Source organism: Zingiber officinale, chromosome 6A, assembly GCF_018446385.1.
Source record: "Zingiber officinale cultivar Zhangliang chromosome 6A, Zo_v1.1, whole genome shotgun sequence".
Taxonomy (NCBI): Eukaryota; Viridiplantae; Streptophyta; class Magnoliopsida; order Zingiberales; family Zingiberaceae; genus Zingiber; species Zingiber officinale.
The window spans coordinates 78,067,751-78,092,303 of NC_055997.1; the positions used below are offsets into that span (position 1 = coordinate 78,067,751).

At 41.6% G+C, this 24,553-nt stretch overlaps 1 protein-coding gene and 1 long non-coding RNA gene across 4 annotated transcripts; one reads left to right on the top strand and one right to left on the bottom strand.

The window, feature by feature from the left end:
* Positions 1–19,309: 19,309 nt before the first annotated feature.
* On the bottom strand, positions 19,310–23,637 carry LOC121996660 (ACT domain-containing protein ACR8-like). 3 transcript variants are annotated; one of them, XR_006116130.1, is made up of 5 exons: positions 23,189–23,637; positions 22,244–23,084; positions 22,045–22,149; positions 21,354–21,976; positions 19,310–21,253 (listed from the first exon to the last, which is right to left on the bottom strand). XR_006116130.1 is itself a non-coding variant. In XM_042550701.1 (4 exons), exons 1-4 carry the CDS (start codon positions 23,242–23,244, stop codon positions 21,605–21,607), a joined length of 1,353 nt encoding a protein of 450 aa, XP_042406635.1. In that variant the 5' UTR covers positions 23,245–23,637; the 3' UTR covers positions 19,310–21,604. The 3 variants fall into 3 exon arrangements, 2 of the variants coding, with proteins under 2 accessions (XP_042406635.1, XP_042406634.1); XM_042550701.1 differs by having other exon boundaries at positions 19,310–21,955; XM_042550700.1 differs by having other exon boundaries at positions 19,310–21,976.
* Positions 23,077–24,102, top strand: LOC121996661. Its single transcript, XR_006116131.1, has 2 exons — positions 23,077–23,223; positions 23,634–24,102. It is a non-coding gene; the product is annotated as an uncharacterized LOC121996661 (long non-coding RNA).
* The last annotated feature ends 451 nt before the right edge of the window (positions 24,103–24,553 follow it).

The window sequence follows — 24,553 nt, forward strand, 5'->3', positions numbered from 1 at the left end:
AGAACCACCAAGCACCTTCTTCTTCCTTGCAAGTTTCGGCCACCACAATTCTCCAAGAGAAGTAGAGGTCCGACCACCACCACCAAGCTCCAAGGGATGCAAGAAACAAAACCACCTTTCTCTCCTTCTCCTCCTAGCTAGAACCGGCCACCATCAAGAGCTCCAAGAGAGGTTGCCGCCGGCCATAAGAAGAAGAGAAGAGGAAGAAGCTAGGGCCGGCCACCAAGGAGGAAAAGAGAGGAGAAGAATAATAGAGTTGATCACCCGTGAAGGCACCTCTACCCCCTCTTTTATAATCCTTGGTCTTGACAAATAAGGAAATTTTAATAAAAACTTCCTTAATTCTTTTGCCGTTAAAAAGGAAAATTTATTTAATTAAAAATAATTTTTCTTTTCTATTTGTAATGGCCGGCCACCTTAATCCCTTTAATCAAGGAAATTTTAATTCACACAAGAATTAAAACTTCCTAATTTGCTTTCGGAAATTTATAAAAATTTCTCAAATAATTTTTTCCCTTCATGGTGGTTAATAAAAAGGAAATTTAATAAATTAAAATCTTTCTTTTAAACATGTGGATAAAAAGAAAGTTATCTCTAAAAAATTAAAATCTCTCTTAATCTACAAATAAGGAAAGATATCAAATCTTTTCTTAATCTTTTGTAGAAACTAATAAAAGAGAATTATTAATTTTTAAACTTTCTTTTAAATCATGAACATGGTTAAAAAGGAAAGTTTTCTTAAAATTTAAAATCCTCCTTTAATCAACAAATAAGGAAAGATTTCAAATTTTAAACTCTCTTTTAAACATGTAGATGATTTACAAATAAGGAAAGTTTTACCAAAAATTAAAACCATCCTTTTAAACTACAAATAAGGAAAGAGATTAATCTCTTCTCTTAATCTTTTGTAGAAAGCTATAAAAGGAAATTTTAATTTTAAACTCTCTTTAAACCATGATATCCACATAAGAAATAATTTTAATAAAAATCCTTTTAATATTCTAGTGGCCAACCACCTAAGCTTGGGACTCAAGCTTTGGCCGGCCACCTACATGGCTCATCCACTTGTCTTGGCCCTAGCTTGGGTTCCAAGCTAGCTTGGCCGACCCCATTGGATGGGTAAGAAGGTGGGTATGCGGTGGGTATAAATCTCTATATACTAGAGGCTACGATAGGGACCGAGAGGAGGAATTGGTTTTGGTCTCCGATGAAATTAAGCATCCTGTTCGCCCAACACACAACTTAATTTCATCAATAATAATTCATTCCACTAAAGAACTATTATTGAACTACCGCACCAATCCCAAATTACATTTTGGGCTCCTTCTTATTATGAGTGTGTTAGTCTCCCTGTGTTTAAGATAACAAATGTCCACTAATTAAGTAAGTTACTGACAACTCACTTAATTAATATCTAGCTCCAAGAGTAGTACCACTCAACTTCATTGTCATGTCGGACTAAGTCCACCTGCAGGGTTTAACATGACAATCCTTATGAGCTTCTCTTGAGGACATTCTCAACCTAGATCACTAGGACACAGTTTCCTTCTATAATCAACAACACACACTATAAGTGATATCATTTCCCAACTTATCGGGCTTATTGATTCATCGAACTAAATCTCACCCATTGATAAATTAAAGAAATAAATATCAAATATATGTGCTTGTTATTATATTAGGATTAAGAGCACACACTTCCATAATAACTGAGGTCTTTGTTTCTTTATAAAGTCAGTATAAAAGAAACGACTTCTAATGGTCCTACTCAATACACTCTAAGTGTACTAGTGTAATTATATAGTTAAGATAAACTAATACCTAATTACACTACGACCTTCCAATGGTTTGTTCCTTTCCATTATGGTCGTGAGCTACTATTTATAATTTATAAGGTACTGATAACATGATCCTCTGTGTGTGACACCACACACCATGTTATCTACAATATAAATTAATTGAACAACTACATTTATCAAAAATGTAGACATTTGACCAATGTGATTCTTATTTCTAGATAAATGTTTATACCAAAAGTTAGACTTTTAGTATACATCCTAACACTAATATAGAATCATAATAGGCCCAACGTTGATATGAAATCAAATCAAATCCAACGTGGGTCTAGAGAGCTCCGATTGCACCCATTTTAATTCCTGTGGATTTCTGGGGTTGCAAGAGTTCAAATATGCTATCCATTATTTATTTTAGTTTCGTCGAGATATTAAAAATGTAATAAGAAAAATCTCCACGTTGGGCCTAATATGATTCCATATTAGGTCTAACTTGGAGAATTTTGACGATTCTTTCTTATTATATTTTAACACTATGAGAAATCAAAATAAATAATGGATGATAGCATATTTGAACTCTTTGTAACTCCAGAAATCCATAGAAACTTAAATGAGTACAATCGGAGCTCTCTAAGTCCATAAGTGAATTTTGATCGAAGCCCACTTATTGACCTCGAAAGCTCCGATTGCACCTATTTCAGTTCCTGTGATTTTCTGGAGTTGCAAGGAGTTCAACGGTGTTATCCATTGTTTATTGTGATTTCTCAGGGGTGTTAAAATATCTTTAGAAGAATTGGTTAAAGAATCGACTTATTAGGAGACTTTTTAAGTTCACGTTATCATGCATGTATGCATAGGAAGAACAACGTAAAAAAAGGAAAGAAAAAATAGAAGAAATGTTGCATGTAAAGGAAAGAGAAGAGGAAGAAATGATAAATAAAAAATTAAAAAAATAATTAAATTTATCAGGAGAATAAAATGGAAAAACTCACTATAAAAGATAGGTATTTTTGATAAATAACAAAATATACAGCTTGATAAATTAAAAAACTTAAATACACTTTTTGGTAAATCGTCGATTTTTGTTTTCTTTCATTAAACTGCCTCAATATCTGCACGTCAATATGCATCAGTGGATATCGACGATGATTGATGTGACTCACCCAACGATTAAATCAATGATAAACTAAAAAGAAAAATAAGAGGAAAGTGAATGTGTTCATACTTAGTCCATCCCTTTCCGCATCTAGAGTTATTTGATAACATCTAAACGAATTAAACTCAAATTTATAAAAAATAAATCAAATAAACCTTGAATAATTATTTTAATGACTTAAATTATAGGCTCAGTTTCACTTGACACGATTTAGTTTATCAAATAAAGTTTGTTTGACTTAACTTATTTAAAAGTTACAACCCTAAGCCAGACTTCCCAGTACTCCTCGAGTATATCTAAGTGTCATTTAAAATTAGCTTGGTTCTTGCTGGCTCTCTCCATCGCATTAATTAAGATGGAGAGCGATTGATCGGGATTTCCTATGCGACTATGTCTAGCAAGTTTAGTGTCGAATTAATCGTGTTAAAAATGTGTGGTGGATGTTTTTGTTGTGTAGAATTATAAGGAATAATATAAGATTTGAGTTAAGTTTTTAAATCTGTGCTGGCCTTAATTAAGTTGGCATCACACAATAGGATGCCAAGCGGTTAAAGGCTCTCTAATGGCAGGTTTTTATAAGAATTTGTGAAATGAAAAAAAATTCTAATCATTAGGACATTTTTAATCATTAGAGTTTTAAATAAGCTTTTTTTTGTTCGATATACCATGTAAAGACATAAAAACTTCTCCCTAAAAAAAAAACACTCCTTACAAACTTCAAATCTCATTATTAATTAATTAATTACTAGTCTTATCCACATGATTAATTTTAAAAAAAAAACATTTTGAATTTTTATTATTACTTCTAAATTAAAAACCTCAAGCCTATAATGGTTCGAACATTTTTGTTTAACTTTTTAATTTTACAAACCTTTCTACAAATCTTACATTGGATATGCCTAAAAATGTAAGGTTTAGGATTTGTAGTTTAAGAGTGGTAGTGAAATTTTGAATAGGTTCTTTTACTTTAAAATTAATAATGTAGATAAGATCAGTAATTAATGATGTATTAAAAAAAGTTGATAATGTAGAATTTATAAAAAAAAATATAGGATTTTTTTTTAACTGTGAAGAGAATGATTTATATTTTGATGTAATATTAATAAGATATACTAACGTGGAGTGTGGCAATTTATCGGATCATTTAAGTTTAAGCAATAATTAAAACATGTTTCTAACTGTGATATGGATTAAAGAGGGCACTTGTTTCTTTTTCTTTTTAAATTGAATGAGAACCTCCCTTGTCTCTTAAGTTAAGTTTTATTATGAACCATGAAATAAAAAAAAACCTTTACTTGTAACGTGCTTCGAATGGTAGTTGATGCAATATTGCGGCCAAAATCCCAAGTATTCATAGACTAAGCTTGCTGCCATTATGAGGCCAGTACTCCTGGCTATTCAGATCTCCGGCCCTCAAGTGGTGTGCATTTAACTTATAGTAATTTTCACACGATAGATTTATAGAATTGAGTAAAGATCGAATCTTAGTAAAGATCAAGGAATTATCCTTTTATATGAAGGTTAATTTTAATTTTCTGATTTACTTCTTTCTAATGGTGTAAGATAATCACAAGAGGATCGGAGGATGTCAAAATGATAGATTTCATCTGTTACAAAAATAATTAAAAATTATTATCCCTGAGATAATAGTACAATAATAGAATGTTTTTTCAATTTTTGTTCAGATAAATCGATCACCTCAATAAATTAAATATCTAGCTCATGGCGCTATATATATATATATATATCTTACTATTTTATTAAAAATCTCCTCCCTTTACTAACTAACTTTGGTGAAGCCTAAAATGAATTTACGTTACTGTCCTTTTTTCTATTCACACTAAAAATAATTTCAAGATTTATTAGTAATTCCACAAGCGAAACAATCAGTGATCTAGAGTTCGAGACTCAGCTACGACGTAGTAAAAAAATAAAGTTCTCTTTAGTCCCACATCTTAGAATTGATAACATTATGATCAAAAAAATTTCTATAAATATTTTAAGCTGACGATGTTAAAAAATATACTTTTCTTAGTTTCTTTTACTAAGATAAGTATAATATTAAATTAAAATAATTTTTTTTTATATAGAAGTCCATTACAGTAGTTTATTGCTGAGCCCAAATATTTTATATATTATTATATTACACACGCAACGCTAATTTTTACTGAATAATTAAAAGGATTTGACTTGTATTCGAAAACAATAAAAAAAATTAGAGATTTAGGTCTTTGGTTAACTTCATCATCATCCGCGCGCTCAAGATTGGAATTGTGTTATGCTAGTCATTTGAATGTTGAAGCTAAGAAGGTTGATCCTGTCCGCAATGTGGACGTGTGATTTATCGGTGGTGAGTTAATTTTATTGTTAATTTAATCACCAATCGTTGAGTAACAATGGGAATAATAGAATGGTCAGGAGTCTCACTAAAAGTAATTAAAAAGAAGATGATTAGAATGACGATCAAGAGTTTTTCGGCGCAGCCATTTTGATGTTCAAATTAGAGGATGAAAATGATAAATATTAGGATTTTGATATATGTGAATGTGCATATGTGTACCTCGGATGCCGAAAATAACAACCTTTTATAGACATTTTCCTTTTATTTCAATCCTCATGGTTATTATTTAATTCCTTAAATAAAGCAAGATTTATTCTCCCAACTACCTTTTTTCTATAATAATTGAGATTAATAGATTTTTTTCTTTTATTCCGATTCTCACACTACCATTATTTAATTCCTTAAATAATGTAAAATTTATTCTCTCTATTGTCTTTTTGTTTTTCATAATAATATGTGATTTACACTATGATTATTCTTTTCTTGAAATGATCCTTCATCCTATATCGTTTAGGAGCTAGGAGGAGGAGACTATGGAGTCGGGAGGCCTATGAGGCCACGAGACTATGGAATCGGGAGGCTCAAGAGGTCAGGAGCTTGTGGAGATGGGAGGCTATGGAGCCAAGAGGCCGGAGGAGCCAAGAGACTGTGGAACCGGGAGACTCAAGAATTTTCTATTTGGAATCACTTCAGCAATCTTCACCAATCTTGTCATGCCCCGGGGGAGTCCCTGCCAGAGGAAATTCCGACAGCATCTCCCTTGTACGGGTGACAATATGAAACTTATCTACAAGCCCTCAGGGCCCCTCAATCCTCGGCCAACATGACCGGAACATATATAATAAAATAAACAAACATCCATGCAGTTTATATAGTACAGCCTCCGACTGACAATCAGAACCACGCAGTTTAATAAAAACCTACACCACTACAACGAAAAACCTTCGCAACGGAAAACATGGGCAGCATACCTGAATCACGATATAAAATCCGAGAGTGCAAAACACACACATCACAAGTATATAGTTCACTAACAAGGAAACACACGACCAAAAGTAGAAAACTGTTACAACACGAAGTGGGGACTAGCGACTGGAACATCCTAACAGCTTCAACCTGAAATAAAAATAAGTCAACGGAGTGAGTTCAACAACTCAGCGGGTATCAAACTGACAGACATAGTAAGATATATCTAACAATAATAATCATGAAGTATAGTCTCCTGATCAAAAACAGGAATGCGAAGATTGAACAAGCAAAGAAGTTGTACTCATCTGGGCCTCCTATCCTGACATAAAAGTCGTCAGACCAAACCCATCATTTCTCCTGTATGCATGTCAATTATATGCAACCACAGAAATGCAGCATCCAATATGCAACAATCACAAGCAATAAATGCAATTCATGCATATAATGCAAATGACATGCTCACCCCTGACGCCAGTCAGCCATCTCACACACGATGGTGAGACCTAGTGGGTAGGGCTATGACAACTGTGCACTCTGCCATCACATCTCCTAAGTGACCGAGTGGACAGGATGCTGTCAGAGTACACCTATCCTCCTACCCCAAACATAGTGGGGGAGCCTAAGCTCTCATCTCCCTGTATCATAATCAAGGGGAGGGATCTCTGCTAGCTACATGCTGCAGTCATCGCTACCTTTGAGCGGACCAGCGGAGCCCTGACAGAGCAAACTATACACACCCTGCATGATGTACCACTAACCCATGAGTAGTTGTGTATGCAGATCATGTAACTGGCAATGTACTCAACAATAATGGAGCCGACAATCACTCAGCATGAAAGCATGCAAGATGATGCATGACACTAAACATGTAGATCATGACAGTATACCCCTCCATATAATATGTACCAAAAAGAAAATAAATTCATACAATGATCTAGGTATCATAAATCTAGGTACACAAATCAGATATGTCAAATAACTAGTCTATTCCACAGTAGAATAATGTATGTCACTATTTCTATGAACAAGAGTACACATGGCAACAATCAAGAGTATATAAGCATGAATGCATAACAGATAACAATAAAGGCACACTACAAGTACTTGTTGGCTCAATCGACCTCTAGGGTTTCAATGTTTGACAATATGACCAAGGGTTGACCCAAACATGACTTGATGTTTGGGAGAAAGAAGTCTAGTCAGACTAGATGATTAGCAAAGGTAAGTTTTAATCAAAGGTTAGGCAAAATGGAAGTCCTTGTGAGTAAAGCAGGATCCTAGTGAATGAAGCTAGGTGGTGGAAGTACCGGTGAGTGAAGTCAGACCCTAGTGAGTGAAGCTAGGTGGTGGAAGTCTTGGTGAGTGAAGTCGGACCCTAGTGAGTGAAGCTAGGTGAAGGAAGTCCTGGTGAGTGAAGCTGGGCAATGAAAGTCCTAGTGAGTGAAGCTAGGCAACCCTAGGGAGATAACCCTAAGTTTATTGTATTATTTTTATCTATTGTGCTAACTCAGTGTTGCTAGGTCGACGGGTTGACTGGTAGCTGGCACAAAGTCCAAACGGGTCGACGGGCAGACCAGACGTCTTGCAGGTAAGTTAAGGTAAGTCATTGGAGGAGAGTGACTGTGAGGACGTGTTCTCGAGTAGGGAAGTTAGGTGTCAATCCAACTTATATCTATTTCAAAAATCTAAGTTGAGATCGTGACTAGATTCTAGTCCTGAGAAGACGGAATCTAATTACTACTCTATTTTACTATAATTGTGCTAACTTCTATTTTACAGGGTAGTTTAGCTATTATTTTACCTCGAACTAACTCTTTCTTGCAGGAGGACTTTCTGGAGAAAGGTGGTCCGAGCGCTCGGAACTGGTCCGAGCGCTCGGAAGGCAAATTTTATCCCCGCAAGTCGTCGCAACGTGGAGCTCACTGGTTGGTTGGGTACGTCATAGTCCAAGTGCCCGAAGCCTCCTATATAAGGAGGGTGAGCCTTGAAATAAAGTACAACAATGACATCTACTCTACTGCGCTGTGCTCCTGCGAAGCTACGAAGCTCCTCCGACAATGTGCCGCCAAGAGTTTTTCTTTACTTTGTTTTGTTGTCGGTATTTGTTTTTTTAAGTTCGTGTACTTGCATTTCTAATCTTTTGCGAACTGCTAGTGAATTGCCCAACGAAAGCACTCAACGAGTGCGAGCCTTGGAGTAGGAGTCGACGAAGGCTTCGAACCAAGTAAAATTGGTTCTTGTTAGCATTGCTCTTTTTACTTTTCCGCTATGCACTCGACTACGAATTTTTAAATCGATATTCACCTCCCCTCCCTCTATCGACTTTCACAATCCAACAATACTAAGTAGTGACATACCAAAGCAGATGCAAACATAACCATTACTACTAGTTATAACCTACTATGCATATTAAAATAACAATTTCAAAAGAGATAAGTCAAAGGTACCCATCTCAAAAAGAAGATCGTATCCAGAAATCCTACATCGAGATGCCCGTCTTGAATCAAAGTCCTGCACCATCAATATATATATAGCTAAATAATATCCCTAAAACAAGTTAGGAAAAACCCTAATTGATATAATCATCTAACCACTCTAATAATCCTCAATCCACATAAACCTTTTCACACATGAACAACCAACTACAATATCCAACTCAATCCATAATCTACAGCAAAGGTCTAATTCTCTACACCTTACCTCAATCTCACAGCCACTCTTGTTGATCCACAGCCAGGGATGGTTGTTGCCGAAAGAGTAGTTGTTGGAAACTGCTAACTGAAGGTTTACTGTTGCTCACCTTTCCTTCTCCTCCTAATTTAATAGTCCCAAATTCTAAACAGAATTAAGATATAGCAATAATGCTTAGGTTAAGAATTTGGTTATCTTCAGTTTCTTGTTCTCCGATGAGTAGCAACTACTCACGGCGACCAGTGGACCTGTCGAAACTGGTGGTTAACAAATCTGCGCAAGCCGCTCACAAAGGCAACAACCGGTGATGCTATGATCTACCCTCCAACACAAGGGCTGCAATGGCTCAGAAGGAGATAAAGGCATCAACAATGATCTGCTGGAGGGGAAGAGTAGGATCAGGGCACGAGATGTACCTCAGGTGTTGGGCGACGGTCTAGGGCAATGACACAAGAAGGGAACTCGAGTTCCGGCTAACGCCGAGTGTCCGTGGCCAAGAAAAAAGATAGCGACAGCGACGTCAGGTGGGCCATCAAGTGCCTGCGACGGTGGATCGGTGATCTGTCGGTGTCAATCGGGATGATCTGGGGCTCCTTACTCAATTTCCGACAAGCTCCAAGCGTCTGGGTCTCGGAGAAGAAAGGCACCGACCGGATCAGAGTTCAAGGGGTTAATGCTAGCAATCGATTGCACGGTGGAGATGAATCTGGGAAGAACGACGATGAAGAGGGGAAGAAAAGGGATCTGGCAAAGAGGTTGTCGGCGTGTAATGAGGAGAAGAGGAAACGAGGTGGCGCCAGTCGGGGAAGACGAAGAAGGCCAGCGTCGGGTTGGGGAAGGCGGCGCAAGTCGGGCGTAGGAGAAGAATCGGGAGCAAAAGAATAGGTTCGGTAAAGAAATAGAGAGGAAATTAGGGGAAAAGAAATAAACTTAGGACTTTACAATTAAACCCTAGGTTCAATTCCTCAATCAACTCTCATCTTTGGGCATTCCAAACAGGCTTTCTCCAAGCTTATAATTTCACCCCCTTAAACTCGTCATACGAGCTCTGAAAAATTTCCAGAAAATCTCTAAATATTTCTAAAAATCCCGTTAAGGTTATTGCTCAAATAATATTATTATTTTATTATTATTTGGGTGTTGTATTTTACATTCTCCTCCACTAATAAAAATTTAATCCCTAAATTTTTGTTATTTACCATCAGCAAGTACTAACAATAGATAGATAGTATAAATGCTGGACGAAAATTAACCCACATACCTCATGTAAAAAGATAGGGGTATCGAGCTCGGATCGTATCCTTGAGCTCCTAAGTAGCCTCCTCGTCAGAATAATACTGCCATTCAACTTTAACCAGCTGGATAGTCGTGTTCCGCAGCTGACGCTCTTTGTGGTCCAGAATCCGTATCGAAACCTCCTCGTAGGTAACGTCAGGCTGAATGGGAACTGATATATCTGACAAAACGTGTGTGAGGTCGAGCACAATATCTCCTCAGCATAGATAAATGAAATACATCGTGAATGCCTGCCAGAGCCGGAGGTAGCACCGGACGGTAAGCTACCGCTCCAATCCTCTCCAAGATCTGGAAAGACCCAATGTATCGTGGAACTAACTTACCTTGGAGGCCAAATCTCTTCACCCCTTTTATGGGTGAGACTCTCAAATATACATGGTCGCCAGTAGAGAACTCCAGGGGTCTCCATCTCTAATCAACATAACTCTTCTTCGTCTGATAGTACAGACCATCTTTGTCTCCTACTGAACTCTCTGAGGTCCTAGTAGCTGGAACCTCCTCCCAGAGGGTGGATGTCCGACAAGGTCTACCATACAACGCTTTAAATGGTGACATCTGGATAGCCAAATGATAGCTGTTGTCGTAGGCGAAGTCTACTAATGGCAGGTGGTCTTCCCAGCTGCTTCCAAAATCCATAACGTAAGACCTCAGCAAGTCCTCTAAAGTCTAGATGGTCCGCTCTGACTATCCATCTATCTGCAGATGGAATGTTGTACTGAAATGGAGTTGTGTGCCCAAGGCCTGCTGCAGACTCTGCCAGAACCGGGACGTGAACCGTGGGTCTCAATCTGATATAATGCTCAAAGGAACACCATGTAATCTGATGATCTCCCGACAATATAGCTCTGCCAATCGATCCAGAGAATTGGTCTTCTGGATCACTAAGAAATGTGCGAATTTGGTTAATCGATCAACGATTACCCAAATCGCATCATGACCTCTTGTGTCCTAGGCAATCCCACCACAAAATCCATGGTAATGTGCTCCCATTTTCACTCTGGAATAGGAATCCTCTGAAGTAAACCAGCAGGTCTCTGGTGCTCAGCCTTCACCCGCTGATAGACTAGACATCAACTACAAACTTCGTGATCTCCTTCTTCATGTCGTTCCACCAATAGGAACACCTCAAATCTCGATACATACGAGTCTCGCCTAGGTGGATAGAAAATCGGAAGCAATGAGCCTCCTGAAGTAGCTCCTCTAAGATCGGGTAAGACTGAAGTACGCATAACCTGCCTCGAAAATAAATAACACCCTCGTCATCTCGGGTGAACTCTATCTGCTACCCGGAAGCTATCTGACTGTCAATGAACTATAAGCGCTGATCACCGGCCTAGACCTCTCGGATCCTCGTCTTGATCAATGACCGAGCAACCATGGTAATCAAAATACCTTGCTCTGTCCGTCCCTACTCCTCAAGGCCCAACTCAGAGAAACCCTGAATCAAGTCCGTGACTAAACTCGGTGGCAAGCTAAAGTCCCTCTGGACTTTCGGCTAAGTGCATCAGAAACCACATTAGCTTTTCCCAGGTTTTAGCTAATAGTACAGTCATAATTCTTCAGGAACTCCATCCATCTCCTCTGTCGGAGATTGAGTTCCTTCCGAGTGAAAAGATATTTAAGACTCTTACGATCAGTGAGAATCTCAAATATAATACCATATAGATGATGCCGCCAAATCTTCAAAGCAAAGACAATGGCGGCCAGCTCCAGATCATGTACTGGGTAATTCTTCTCATGCTCCTTTAACTGACGAGATGTATAGGAGACTACCCTGCCATGTTGCGTCAAAACAGCGCCCAAACCCTGTAGAGAAGTGTCGGTATAGAGAACAAATCTGTCCTCTCCAGAGGGCAAAACTAGAACTGGTGCCGATACTAATCTCCGTTTCAGCTCCTGGAAGCTGGTCTCGTAGGCTTCTGACCATGTGAACTTCACACCTTTCCTGGTCAAGCGTGTCAGCGGCATAGCAATGCGAGAGAAACCTTCAACGAACTGTCTGTAATATCCAGGTAATCCCAAGAAACTGCGGATCTCTTGAACTGATTTCAGCTGCTCCTAGCTGGTGATAGCCTTGATTTTCTGAGGGTCTACGGAAATTCCTCTGCTAGAAACCATGTGTTCTAGAAAATTGACTGAGGATAGCCAAAAAGCACACTTGCTGAACTTCGCATATAGACGATGTTGTCGGAGAGTCTCCAAGACTATCCGAAGATGCTATGCATGTTCCTCCTTGGAACGCGAGTAGATCAAAATATCGTCGATGAAAATGATAATGAACTGATCTAAATACTCCAGAAAGATGTGGTTCATTAAATCTATAAATACCGCTGGAGCATTGGTAAGCCCAAATGGTATTACCAAAAACTCATAATGTCCGTATCTGGTGCGGAATGTTGTCTTCTAAATATCAAAATCTTTGACTCTCAACTAATGATATCTGGATCTTAGATTAATCTTAGAATACACTGATGTACCTATGAGCTGATCAACAAATCCTTGATCTGTGGTAAGGGGTACTTATTTCTAACAATCACTGCATTTAGCTATCTATAATTGATGTACAACCTCAGAGTACCATCTTTTTTCTTGACGAACAATACCGGAGAATTCCATGGAGATACGCTAGGGCGAATAAATTTCCTGTCCAATAACTCCTGGAGTTGGACTTTTATCTCGTCCAACTGTTTTGATGTCATACGATAAGGAGCTTTTGATGCCGACGCGATCCCCGAAATTAGTTCAATAGCAAACTCCACTTGCCTTCGGGGAGGCAAGCCTGGTAGCTCATCTGAAAATACATCCGGATACTCTCGAACCACTGGAATGTCTGAGAGCTGAGATGTACTGCTATCGTCAGCATTAATTAACGACAATAGAAATCCTTGATAGTCGTTTGACAGCAGCTTCTGAGCCTGAATCGCATAAATGGTCGATATACGATCATCCCTGATGCCAGTGAAATCCCACAGGGTTTGTTTGGAGGTCAGAATGTGACCACCCTCGTCTGGCAATCAACCGTGGAATGGTATGCTGACAGCCAATCCATGCCAAGGATAATGTCGAACTTGACCATTTTCAGTACTAATAAATCTATAGTGAGTATATGGTTGCTGAAGTCCAATGGGCATCCTCTGACCTCCTGAGTGACATCCAATGTATCACCGGATGGTAGGGAGACGATCAGTCATTGCAGTCTAAGAATAGGTAGTTTACCAATCTCCCTCATAAATACCCGAGAAATAAAGGAATGCGAACTACCAGTATCAATTAGCATATCAGCAGAAAATGCATATAGTAAAATCGTACCGCAAAAAACAGATCCGTCAGCCCGTTGTGCATCCTCTCTGGTAACCGTGTCAATTCATCCAGTCTCTGGAGAGAGTGAAGGTGGTAGCACTGCCAGAGGTTACTGCGCCTGAACCGGAGTCTGAGCCTGCCACTGAGGTGGTGCTGGACACTGAGCCAGAGATAGTTATGAGGGTTGCGACTGATACTGAACCGGTGGATGAGGCTGCAAATGGTATTGAACTAGTGACTGTGGTTACAGTTGATACTGAACTAGTGGTTGAGGCTACGACTGATATTGAACCAGTGGCTGGGGCTACAGCTAATACTGCACCAGTTGCTGAGACTACAACTGATACTGAGGTCCCGAAACAAAACCCTGCGATACCGTGTGAGCACTGGAGTGCTCCTGTTCGTGTATGCCATATGCAGCTACTGCCGGAGTTCAATATAGTAATATGGGATTGGTGCGGTAGTTCAATAATAACTCTTTAGTGGTATGAGTTATTATTGATGAATTCGAGTTGGGTGTTCTGGGCGAACACGGGAAGCTTAAGTTCATCGGGACACCAAAACCAATTCCTCCTCTCGGTCCCTGTCGTAGCCTCTTCTTTTTCAAGACCAAGAAATATAAAAGAGAGGGTAGAGGTGTCTCATCTCATAACATATGATCTAGTATTCCTCTCTTCTATTCCTTGGTGGTGTGGCCAACCCTCTCTTCCTCCTTTTCTCCTATTCTTCTTCCTTGTGTGGCCGGCGGCATCTTCATCTCAAGGAGCTTGGTGGTGGCCGGATTTTTCTAGAGGAAAAAGGGGAGATAGGAGGTTTTGTTTCTTAGCATCCCTTGGAGCTTGGTTGGTGGTCGAAAGTTCTTCATCACTTGAAGATCGTTGGTGGCCGAAACTTGCTTGGAGAAGAAGGAAGCTTGGGTGGATTCTCGTCTCGGTAAATCGTTGCCCACACGACGTCCGAGATAAGAAGAGAAATACGATAGAAGATCGTAAGGTCTATAAGCTACATAAGGTATAACTAGTTATTAGTTTCTGCGTCATAACTAGTTCATCCTTTTGTTTAGATCTTGAAATACCAAACACAAGAGGCTAGTGATTCTAGGTTTTTCGGATTTGTGATTCAATTTGTGTTTCTTTTGTTTTTCGATCTTGTGATTCGATTGTTCTTTTTGGTTAAACCTAGGGTTACTATAAGGAGATTAAATATTTAATTTCTTTGTAAGGCTTTGACTAGTCAGTGGTGGATGATCTCATACCCAAGAAGGCTTAGTGCCTCGCCACGTTTGATCTGAAAGCTGAACTTTGAAATAAATATTTAATCAAATTTGTAACATAGGTGGATTTGGATTAATAATGTTAAGCATCGTTTGAGATCCAACTCTAAATCTCTAAGAACGGATAAGTTGAATTTGGAATCAATAATATTAAGTTCTGTTTGCGATTTCAAATTTAATTTCTAAGGAACACAATAGGTTGTTAGAAGATTCTGGACTTGTATAAAATTTTTGTACAGGGGAACCAGTATGACATTCCGAGTAGCAACCAACACGAACCTAAGTTTTGATTATGGTAAAGGGTTCAAAGTTAAGCAGTCTTGTTATCTAACAAGTTGAACTAAGTGTGCAAGAAAATCCTAAGTGATCTTAGACAAAGGAAAATCTCAGCTATGGTTAGGCAAAGAAGTCCTGGTCCAGGGGACTAGGCAAAGTTTTAGCAGGTCAAGGACGTTAGGCAAAATCCTTGGGTTACGGATTTTAGGTAAAAATTCTAGGGGTCCCATACATCTGGTGGAAGACCGGATGAGTCATGATTGGACATTCGGCATGAAGTCCTGACGTCTCGGACGCTGAACAAAAATCTAGTCATTCTGGAGGACCGGTCTGACAAAAGGTAATTCCTCCTGAGAGGAGTAGGTGAGGACGCGTTCCCCGTTGAGAGAACAGTAGGCGTCGATTTAACCTAAGATTTTCGAGAAATCTAAAAGTCAGAACTGCATAGTCCGAAGACTGTCGAATAATTTATTATTCATATTTTATTGTATTAACTTTGTCTTGCAGTGTATACTTTGTATTTGGACTAATATGTCTTGCAGGAAGTGAGATGCACAAAGAAAAGCTTGGATGAACAGTGTCCGAGCCACCTCTAGGGTTGTTGGAGGCGCCTCGACTGCTTTGGCCAAAGCCTCGCCGGAAAGGAGCCAAGGCGCCTTGGAGCAGGGATGGAAGGCGCCTTCCATGTGCTTGAAGGCGCCTTTGAAGGGATAACTTTCGCAGATTACGGAAGTTATCATCTCCGACGCTACGGGGATTTGCTACACCGCTAGAGGCACCTTCAAGGGGGTTGAAGGTTCCTTCAACAGCCCATAAAAGGTTGGTTCAAACAGAGGGCTAGGCACAACTCATTCTTACGATTCTTCTCTTGTGTGCTTCTTCAAGGACAATCCTACGACTCTGTGATACGACTCTGACGATAGAAAGCAAGACTCTCCAAATTCCAAAAGTCGTCGGTATAATTATTGTAATGTATTCAAATTATATTTTTATTGTACTCATCCTTGTAATTGGAATTTCTAAATTGATAGTTAATTACCCAACGAAAGCGATTAACGATTGCGGACCTTGGAGTAGGAATCATCACAGGCTCCGAATCAAGTAAAACCAACACTTGTTAGCATTTGTTTTATTTTACTTTTTATTTCCGTTGCGTGATTCTAATAGACTATTTTTCGAAAAGTGTGAAAAAACCACGAATGCTATTCACCCCTGATACGGAGATGATAAGGGGGGTAGAGAAGAAATAAGGGGAAAGAAGGAGGGTATTTAGGTCTTTTCGCTAACTAGGGCTTTAAAGGGGGATGCACTGTAGCATGCAAAAGGGGGGCTCGTTTTTTCCGCTTCCGTCGCCAGGGAGAATCTGCTCCCTTCCTCGTCGGCGCCGATGCCGGCCACCAGCCGCCACCTCTCCTCTCTTCTTCTCCTCTCGTCGGCAGAAGCTTCTAGTCGCCATTCCTCTTCTCTTCCTCTACTCTCTCTCGCCGCAGCCGGCCTTCTTCTCTTCTCGTTGCCGCCGCCGCCATGAGCAGATGGAGAGGAGAGCTTCCTTCTTCCTTGCGACGTCACCACCGGACGGACACGGTGCCACCCTCACGCGAGCACGAAGACAGCCCCTCCTTTTCCTCCCCACAGCGATGGCGACAGCACCTTCTTCTTCCTCTCTCCCGCGACCCACACTGCCGCCGGTCACCTGTCCTCTCGCGACGCAGCCACCGGGCAGTCCACCTCCATCTGCCATCCCCTCGACTCCTCGTGCACACTGCGCCTCAAGGCTGAGGCCGCCGAAGAACACTGCTACAGCCCAAAGAGGCCTTCGGCGTCATCGGCAGCGACCTCCCTCTCCTCGCTGCGCCGCTGCCGCCTCCCTCTCCTCGCTGCGCCGCCGCCGGCTCCCCCTCCTTGTTGCGCCGCCGTCGGCAGACCGCCACCGCTCTTCTCGCTCTCGTGCACGCCGCCGCCGAGGCTGCTCGTCATTGATGCCTATCGTCGTCGGGACAGAACCACCCTTTTCTCCCGTTCCCTGCACAGCAGCTTGGTTCGCCGGCAGTCACCGGGCGCCGCGGCCCTGCTTGCCGACGCCTCCACGCGATATAGCCTCCCGGACCAACAGCCCCCGCGCGACAACAATCCACGTGTCGGCTGTCCTTATGTCGATTTCGTCCAGGCTCCGATTCCGTCTCGTTGTGTGCCGGCCTTCGTGCCGTATCTCATTCCAGCTTCGTGTGTTGTGGTGTTTCAGCCTTTGTGCCATTGTTATTGGTCGACATCACTGATTTGATCGTATTCTGCTTTTGTTGTTATCCCGGCCTGCGTGCCGAGCCCGTATCCCGGCCTGCGTGCCGATCTAGTGTCCCGGCCTGCGTGCCGATCTAGTATCCCGGCCTGCGTGCCGATCTAGTGTCCCGGCCTGCGTGCCGATCCAGTTTCCCGACCTGTGTGTCGATCTCGTACCCCGGTCTGCGTACCGGTGTCTTATCCCGGTCTGCGTACCGATCTCGTGTCCCGGTCTACGTACTGGTATTATATCCCGATCTGCAGCTCGTCCTCCGGGTCCGTGCTTTGTCCAGCTCTGCGTCGTCAGATCCAGCTCTACGGCCTGATCAGAGTCAGCTACTCTTCCGAGTCGCGATAACTCGAGCCGCGTCCCATCCGAGGGCGCCCCCCTGGGCCAGGGTACGTTCCTCGTTCATATTTCATATGCATTTCATTATTTTATGGTTTAGTCTGGTACTCCTATATTCGTTGGATCTGCCTCGAGCATCGGGGTACTGGGGGCCGGGTCAACCCGGTCACTAGCTGCAGGTAGCGTTGACCAGAGGACTTTTGAAGACTTGGTCAACACGAGAGCCATCTTAGCACACCCCCCTCCGGGACGCCGCGACTTCGTCAACATGTCATCCGCCTTACCCGACGGTCCGTCTAACTCAGCTTCCGGACGGGATCAACCCCCATCCTCTAACACGTCTCGATCCTACAATTGGTATCAGAGCGGGACCGCTCTAAATCGGTACAACTACCGTTCAAACATTTTTCATCGCCTTTTCCTTTTGCTTCTTCAAATGTAGAAGGCTCTTCATCATCAATTGGTGTTGCAAAGAAACAAGCATATGTGCTAATGAAATTCTCATCTCTATAACGAGCTGGCTTGACAATGATTTTCTTTGACCTTTGTGAGTTGAGCACCTCATGTGAATCATCTTTAGTTAATGAAGATGAGTTGGTTGAAGGCATAGAATCAATATGCAATTCATATCTCTCATAAATTAAGGATGTTTCATCAAAGATGACGTCCCTCGAAACAACAACTAGATGAGATTTAGGATCCATACATTTCCAACCTTTTTTTCTTTCATCATACACAATAAAAATGCATTTTCGTGCCTTGGCATCTAGCTTGCTTCTTTGAGATTCTAGTACATGAGCATAGCTAATAGAGCCAAAAACCTTTAAATGATTAACACTAGCCTTTTCTCCAAGCATTAATTCATAAGTCAATTTCATATTAATGGGAGAAAGAGGCATTCTATTAATCGCATATGATACACATTTCATACCTTCAATTCATAAAGTTTTTGATAAATTCTTGGCATGTAACCAACCTTTGCAAGTCTCCATTAAACAGATGATCTTTCTTTCCACTATACCATTTTATTGTGATGTCTTGGCACAAGTGAGTTCTCTCTTAATACCATGCTGATGGTAGAAAAATAAAACTGTTCTCCAATAAACTCACCACCATTGTTAGTCCGTAATCATTTTATTTTGGAATTAAGCTCTCCTTCAACCATTTCTTTAAATTCCACAAACCTGTTAAAAACTTCTGATTTTTTCTTTTTGCTTCACAAGATAGACCCATGTGTATCTACTATAATCATCAATAAAAATCAACATATATAATATCCAGAAAAAAGGAGTTCTAGTTGGTCCATTAAATCACTATGAATGAGTTCCAATGGGGCTTTGCATTGTGAAATTAACGTATCGAATGGAAGTCGATGTGCCTTTCCAAATTGACATCAGTTAAGCTAGGCAATCCTTCTATTAGATTTAATTTCACCACAGCTTTTAATTTTTTCATACTAAGATGTCCCAACCTAGCATGTTGTATATGCGCATTTTCGATGCCACTTGTTTCTTAATGTATGAACCAGAGGAGGCAGATAAAAGAAATAAATCATTAACTCGCACCAGTGTAAATAACATCTGCCTTGAGCTCCTTGATATTTCGAAGAAATTAAACTTCACATCTTTTGGGCCAAAAACACAAGTTTTCAGTATCTACAACATTTGCAATTGAAAAAAAAAATCTTCCTACCTAGAAACATGAAACACACCATCAAGTGTAATCGAATCTTTTATGCTTTTGGTTGATGGCAATAGTACCTTATTCTCCACATGATGAACTGTGTTATCTGCTGTTACAATGGCAACAGAATCATTGTATTATTGAAGGCAGGAAAATTTAGATTTATCTCCAGTAAGATAATGCCCATAACCAGACTCTATAATACAGTCATTCTCAAAATTTATGATAGTCATGACACCTATACTTTGTGTTTCTGTCATAAAGCACTTTCTTCAATCTTCTTCCTTTTCAATTTTTTCTGATTCAGTAACATTACCTTCATTTAACTTGGTTCGGCAAAATTTCTTAATATGCCCTATTTTACCTCATCTATAGCATTTTAAAATCTCCTTTTCTGTGATATTAGAAGAGTCTTCTTCCTCTTTATATGGAGTTGAGTTGCGTTGATATCCTTTTCCCTTAAAGCTTTTCTTTATTGCTACAAGAGCACTTCCCACTTCTTTGATAGAAATACTAGCCATTTGCTTAGCTAGTGACTCTTGTGATGATAAAAGCTTCTCTAACTCCTCCAAAGACGATTGTTGAGCCCACCCTTGTATTGACGTAATAAAGGGAATAGATTCTGACTTCAATCCTCGAATGATATTTCTCCATATACGACCTTAAGAAATTGTTTCTTCTGGATTTAAAGGAGAATTTTCCAAACATACATTTTTAATCCTCATAAAATACTCTGATATAGAAAGATTGCCTTGTATAGTATTTGTAAGGTCATTCTCCAAAATTTGTTGAATAATCGATCAAGAGTTTGCTAGATTTCTTGAGCTGATCAAAATATGATAAAAACAGGCCAAGAGATACTTTTCTGTTTAGAATAAACTCAGCCTTTGCTTTTTGTTGCTTTCACTTTTTGAAATTCTCAGCATTTGCTGGTATATTGTCTGGATCAACAATGTTTCCTCCATCGATAATATATTATAAATTTTCATCAAGAAAATAAGACTCCATACAAGTCCTCCATACAACATGCCCACTTGAATCGATTTTTTTAGACCCCGATTGAATCATCCACCAAGGGATCTTGTCACAGACTCACAGATATACTAGAACCAACCCTATGACTCTGATATCATATAAAAATTAGAATCATCGTTAAAAAAAATATGGAGAAAGACAACTAAAAAAGTAAATTGCTTTAGAAATGAAGACCACAAAAAATAGAAACAGAGAAAAGAAAACTTAAGACTTAATCTCTTAGATTATAAATGCTTAGGGTTCATCCCTTTAAATATTAATCTAGACTTACTCTTTAATGAAGTAATCAACCATTGAAAACATAAATTATAAAAAGACTAAAACCATTAAATCCCACTACAGTTTCAAATAGATCTCCTGTTCTTCCAGGATGATATAGTTCCAAGTTCAGTTTCCAACGAAAAGTAAAGAATATGGTTCCAAGAATTGTTTTAATTTCCAACACCCCGTGGTTGCGTCACATGGGGGATTCGCTGCTGAGTCAGTAGAGAAACTCGAACAACCAAATCCTATGAGTTGATGAGAAGAGCAAGGTACTTAAGTAGTCGAGCAAAGATGCTCGAGTTGCTGAGCATTTCACTTTGCTTAAATTTGTTAGCGTGGCAGGGGAATCATTTTTCCCGATGTCCAGAGGTGTGTTCATTAAGGTTCACAAGCGAGTTCAATTATCCCACTATTTTAGAAGATAGCATTCTGAAACCTTTTTGCTTTAGCGGAAAGGCCTTGGCTTCCCTTTCATTCTTATCAGGTCAGAGTAAACAAAAATGGAAGACACCTCAAAATCTGGCTTTCCACGAAGAAAGTTTCATTCATCCTAATAAACATAAACCTAAGTGAATGACCAACTAATCAGAAAAAAACATGCCCTCAGTGAGTCATAAAAGTACCCTACTAATAATTAATCCCACTAATACCTGAGCAATTCTGCGACTGCTGCAAACCACCATTTGCTTTCCCAATGTTGCTAATAATATAGTTCCCTCGACCTTTCTGTCTATTGCTGGCCAAGACTCCAGAGCTACGGCTTAACAGCTTTAACTCTCTATCCACCATTATCTGCACAAATCACGTGCAACACACCATGTGTACGCTGACTACTAATCTTTTCCACGAGCAAGCAAAGTGCCTGCTGCGCATGTGATGGAGACGGTGCTTCCTCGCAGGGCTAAGAACATGATCTGACCAGGCCGAGGTAGTAGAGATTCCTCTTCACGAGGTTCCCTAAATTGAAAGCACCGACCGCCTCGGCCGCTGGTGGCTGCCGGGCGCACGACCACGGCGCCTTTTGCTCGTTCAATGTGAGGTGCTCTTCGCCAATCTTCTCGATGACGGAGTGGATGGCGCAGCAGTCCGGCGGCTGCCCGCCGGTGTCGGTGACGCAGAATTCGTTCTTCGCCTCGCCGTCCCTAGTCGTGATCTCCGCCCGCCTTACGGAGAGCCCGTTCTCGCGGAAGATGCGAGTTACTTCGGCGAGCAAGCCCCGCCTGTCCGGCATGGACAGGGCTAGCCAGACTCCCTGTTTGATTTGGGCGGAGATCTATCAGCGGAGAAGACCAAGGCTGTTTGTTATGTGAATGTTGGAGAAAGGATAGCGAAGAAGGTTACCTCGGAGGCTCTGCGCTCGATGCCAGCTTGCACGCATTGGATTACTCGTAGTCGCTCAGCTTCGGAGCTTATTGGACCGCCGTCTATGTGACGAATGTAGAATTCCTTCCATTGACGACAAAAATCGAGTTAGCAACTAGGAGTTGGGTCAAGGGATGGGTGTTTATGGGGAACAGAGGTTCAATTGAAGTCCCTTTACCTGATAGGCTCGATCGGCGTCGACGCCGAGAGTGCCGTGGAAGACGACATAATCCATGTCGGTGATCGTGCAGACAACGTCGAACAGGAGCTTGGGGCGGTCGCAGCATTGAACATTGACCACTGAGTAGCCGCGTTCTTCACAGTTTTGAACAGAGACTGACGGCTTTGACTGCGAGGAAGAGGAGGATGCTTGGTAGCCGGTACTGGATACGCGCTCGTAGTCGCGGTCCGCGAACATGAGTTGGTGAAGGCGGCGGTCAGAGTGGGTTAGGGTGGGGGAGGAAACGGTGGTCTTAGCGCTGCGGACGTCGTGGTCGCCGCGCAGAACGTGGCGGAGTCGGGATTCAATCCGGTGAACGCGTTGGCCGTCCTCTATCGGGGATCCTGAGTGGAGGTCCTTCACGAAGATAAGGGAGGCAATCCTTGTGTTGTGAGTCCACACCTTAGCCTCCACCACGTTGCACTCCAAGTCCCGGAGCACGGCGAATACCTCCGACAGGAGGCCAGGGCGGTCGGTGCCGGTGAGTTCCATCGCCGTTAGGCCCGCCAAACCGGAGCCGTCCTGACAATCTGCTCCATCCGTCGCCAATAAGGTCTCCCCGCCGAGGGTTCGCTCAATACGGGAGAGTAGCGCGGGGTCGAGGAGTTTGTGTCCGCTCTCGTCCGTGACGTGGAAAACGTCCATGAACCAGCAGCCGTCGGAGGAGATATAGCCCTTCTGGATGCTAAGGTCGAGGTCCGTTAGCACCTGCACGGCCTCCAGAAGCATTCCCCGCTTCCGGGCGCTGTTTACCTTCACCACCGTTGCCGTCGGAGACACCGCATTGTCGATCGCCACCCTACCATCGCAGATCCATCATATTCCAGCATTCAACCGAAACTCAAATCAGAGGAAAAGGAAAAACAGATCTGAAGAGCATCGAACCAAAAACAGATCGCTAACCTCGGAGTGTTCATCATTACATGAACCAGCTTCTGGTACTCATCGCGTAGCTCCATCTCCGCTCTCCTTCTCCTTCGCCTGCTCCACCGAACTCCCCTCCAACTGCCTACTTAATCCCCAGAGACCTCGTAACAGAACAAAACAGAAATCTCTCTCCTCTCTCCTCTCTCCTCTCTCCTCTCTGCCGGGCTCTAACTTGGAAGGTAGTTCGTTTGGTTTGAGAAAGGATAAACAAGACGAAGAGGTGACCGCACTGGGACGGGGGTCCACCTAACCGTTCCTACTCGGTTAACAACCTCGCTTCGTCTCTTGCTTTGCTTCTTCCCCAAGCCAACTACTAAACGAACCATTCCATACATACCACGCGTACTTTATGTGCATTTTATCTTTTTTTTTAAAACAAACTCTACTGTATATTGATATTTTATCAAATATCCGTTCACAGTGTCGTTGTTTCCATCCTCGAACTCATGTTGCATTAACCATCAGTCGGCCGCGGGCCGTGCCGTGCCGTGCCAGACAAACGCCGCGCGCTGGAGGTGACATTGACGGTCGCGGTACTTGAGGAAGCCCAGCGCTGCGCGAGCAGAGCGCACGGACATGACAACGTGTCGAGCCACGATAGGTTCCGGCCCGCGTTCGGCGTCGGTTAGCGCGCTGCAGTTGCTCAGGGAGGCGAGCCAGATCATGTGGGGCAGCAAAGTCAGTGGGCAACGTGTCGGCAGGGGGCTCCGTCCTGTGAGTTGGCCACGTGCATTCGTTCAGAGAGGGTGACGCCGTCGCTTCGCGAATGGCGAGCGGGCGGATTTTCGGGCCTGGGCCCGCGTTGAGTGGCCCAACAGAAAAGGAGATCATGTCTTTTCAAATAAATATTCTAATTATATATTCCACGTCGGCAATGACATGGTTCCAAACTAGTTGGAGCGAAGGACAGGCAGCAAATTGGGATGGTTGGATTGGATGAATGCATGAAGTTGTAGCATAGTGACAAGATTGCTAGTTATTGGAGGATTTGTTATTCTTTTTCATCCTCTGTTGTACGGCCGTTCCTTCCGCATTTCACTATAACATTAAAAATTTAATAAGCATCCCATACTATCCCTTGCATTTATTCAATTATCATTAAACTTTTAAATATATTTTAACAAAAATTTTAACAATGATCCTGTCCAGAATTTAAGTTAGACGAAAATCGAATGAATTGTCACTAATATTGATAGAGAAATGACTAGAACATCCTTCTTATATACACCTACAAAAATGGACCCCCACGCAGCATTGGCGGACGACGATAATTGAACCGACGATACTTGAGTTCTGCGCACACTCAGACAAGCATCCAGAACGTTAGAGGCCAGAAACTAG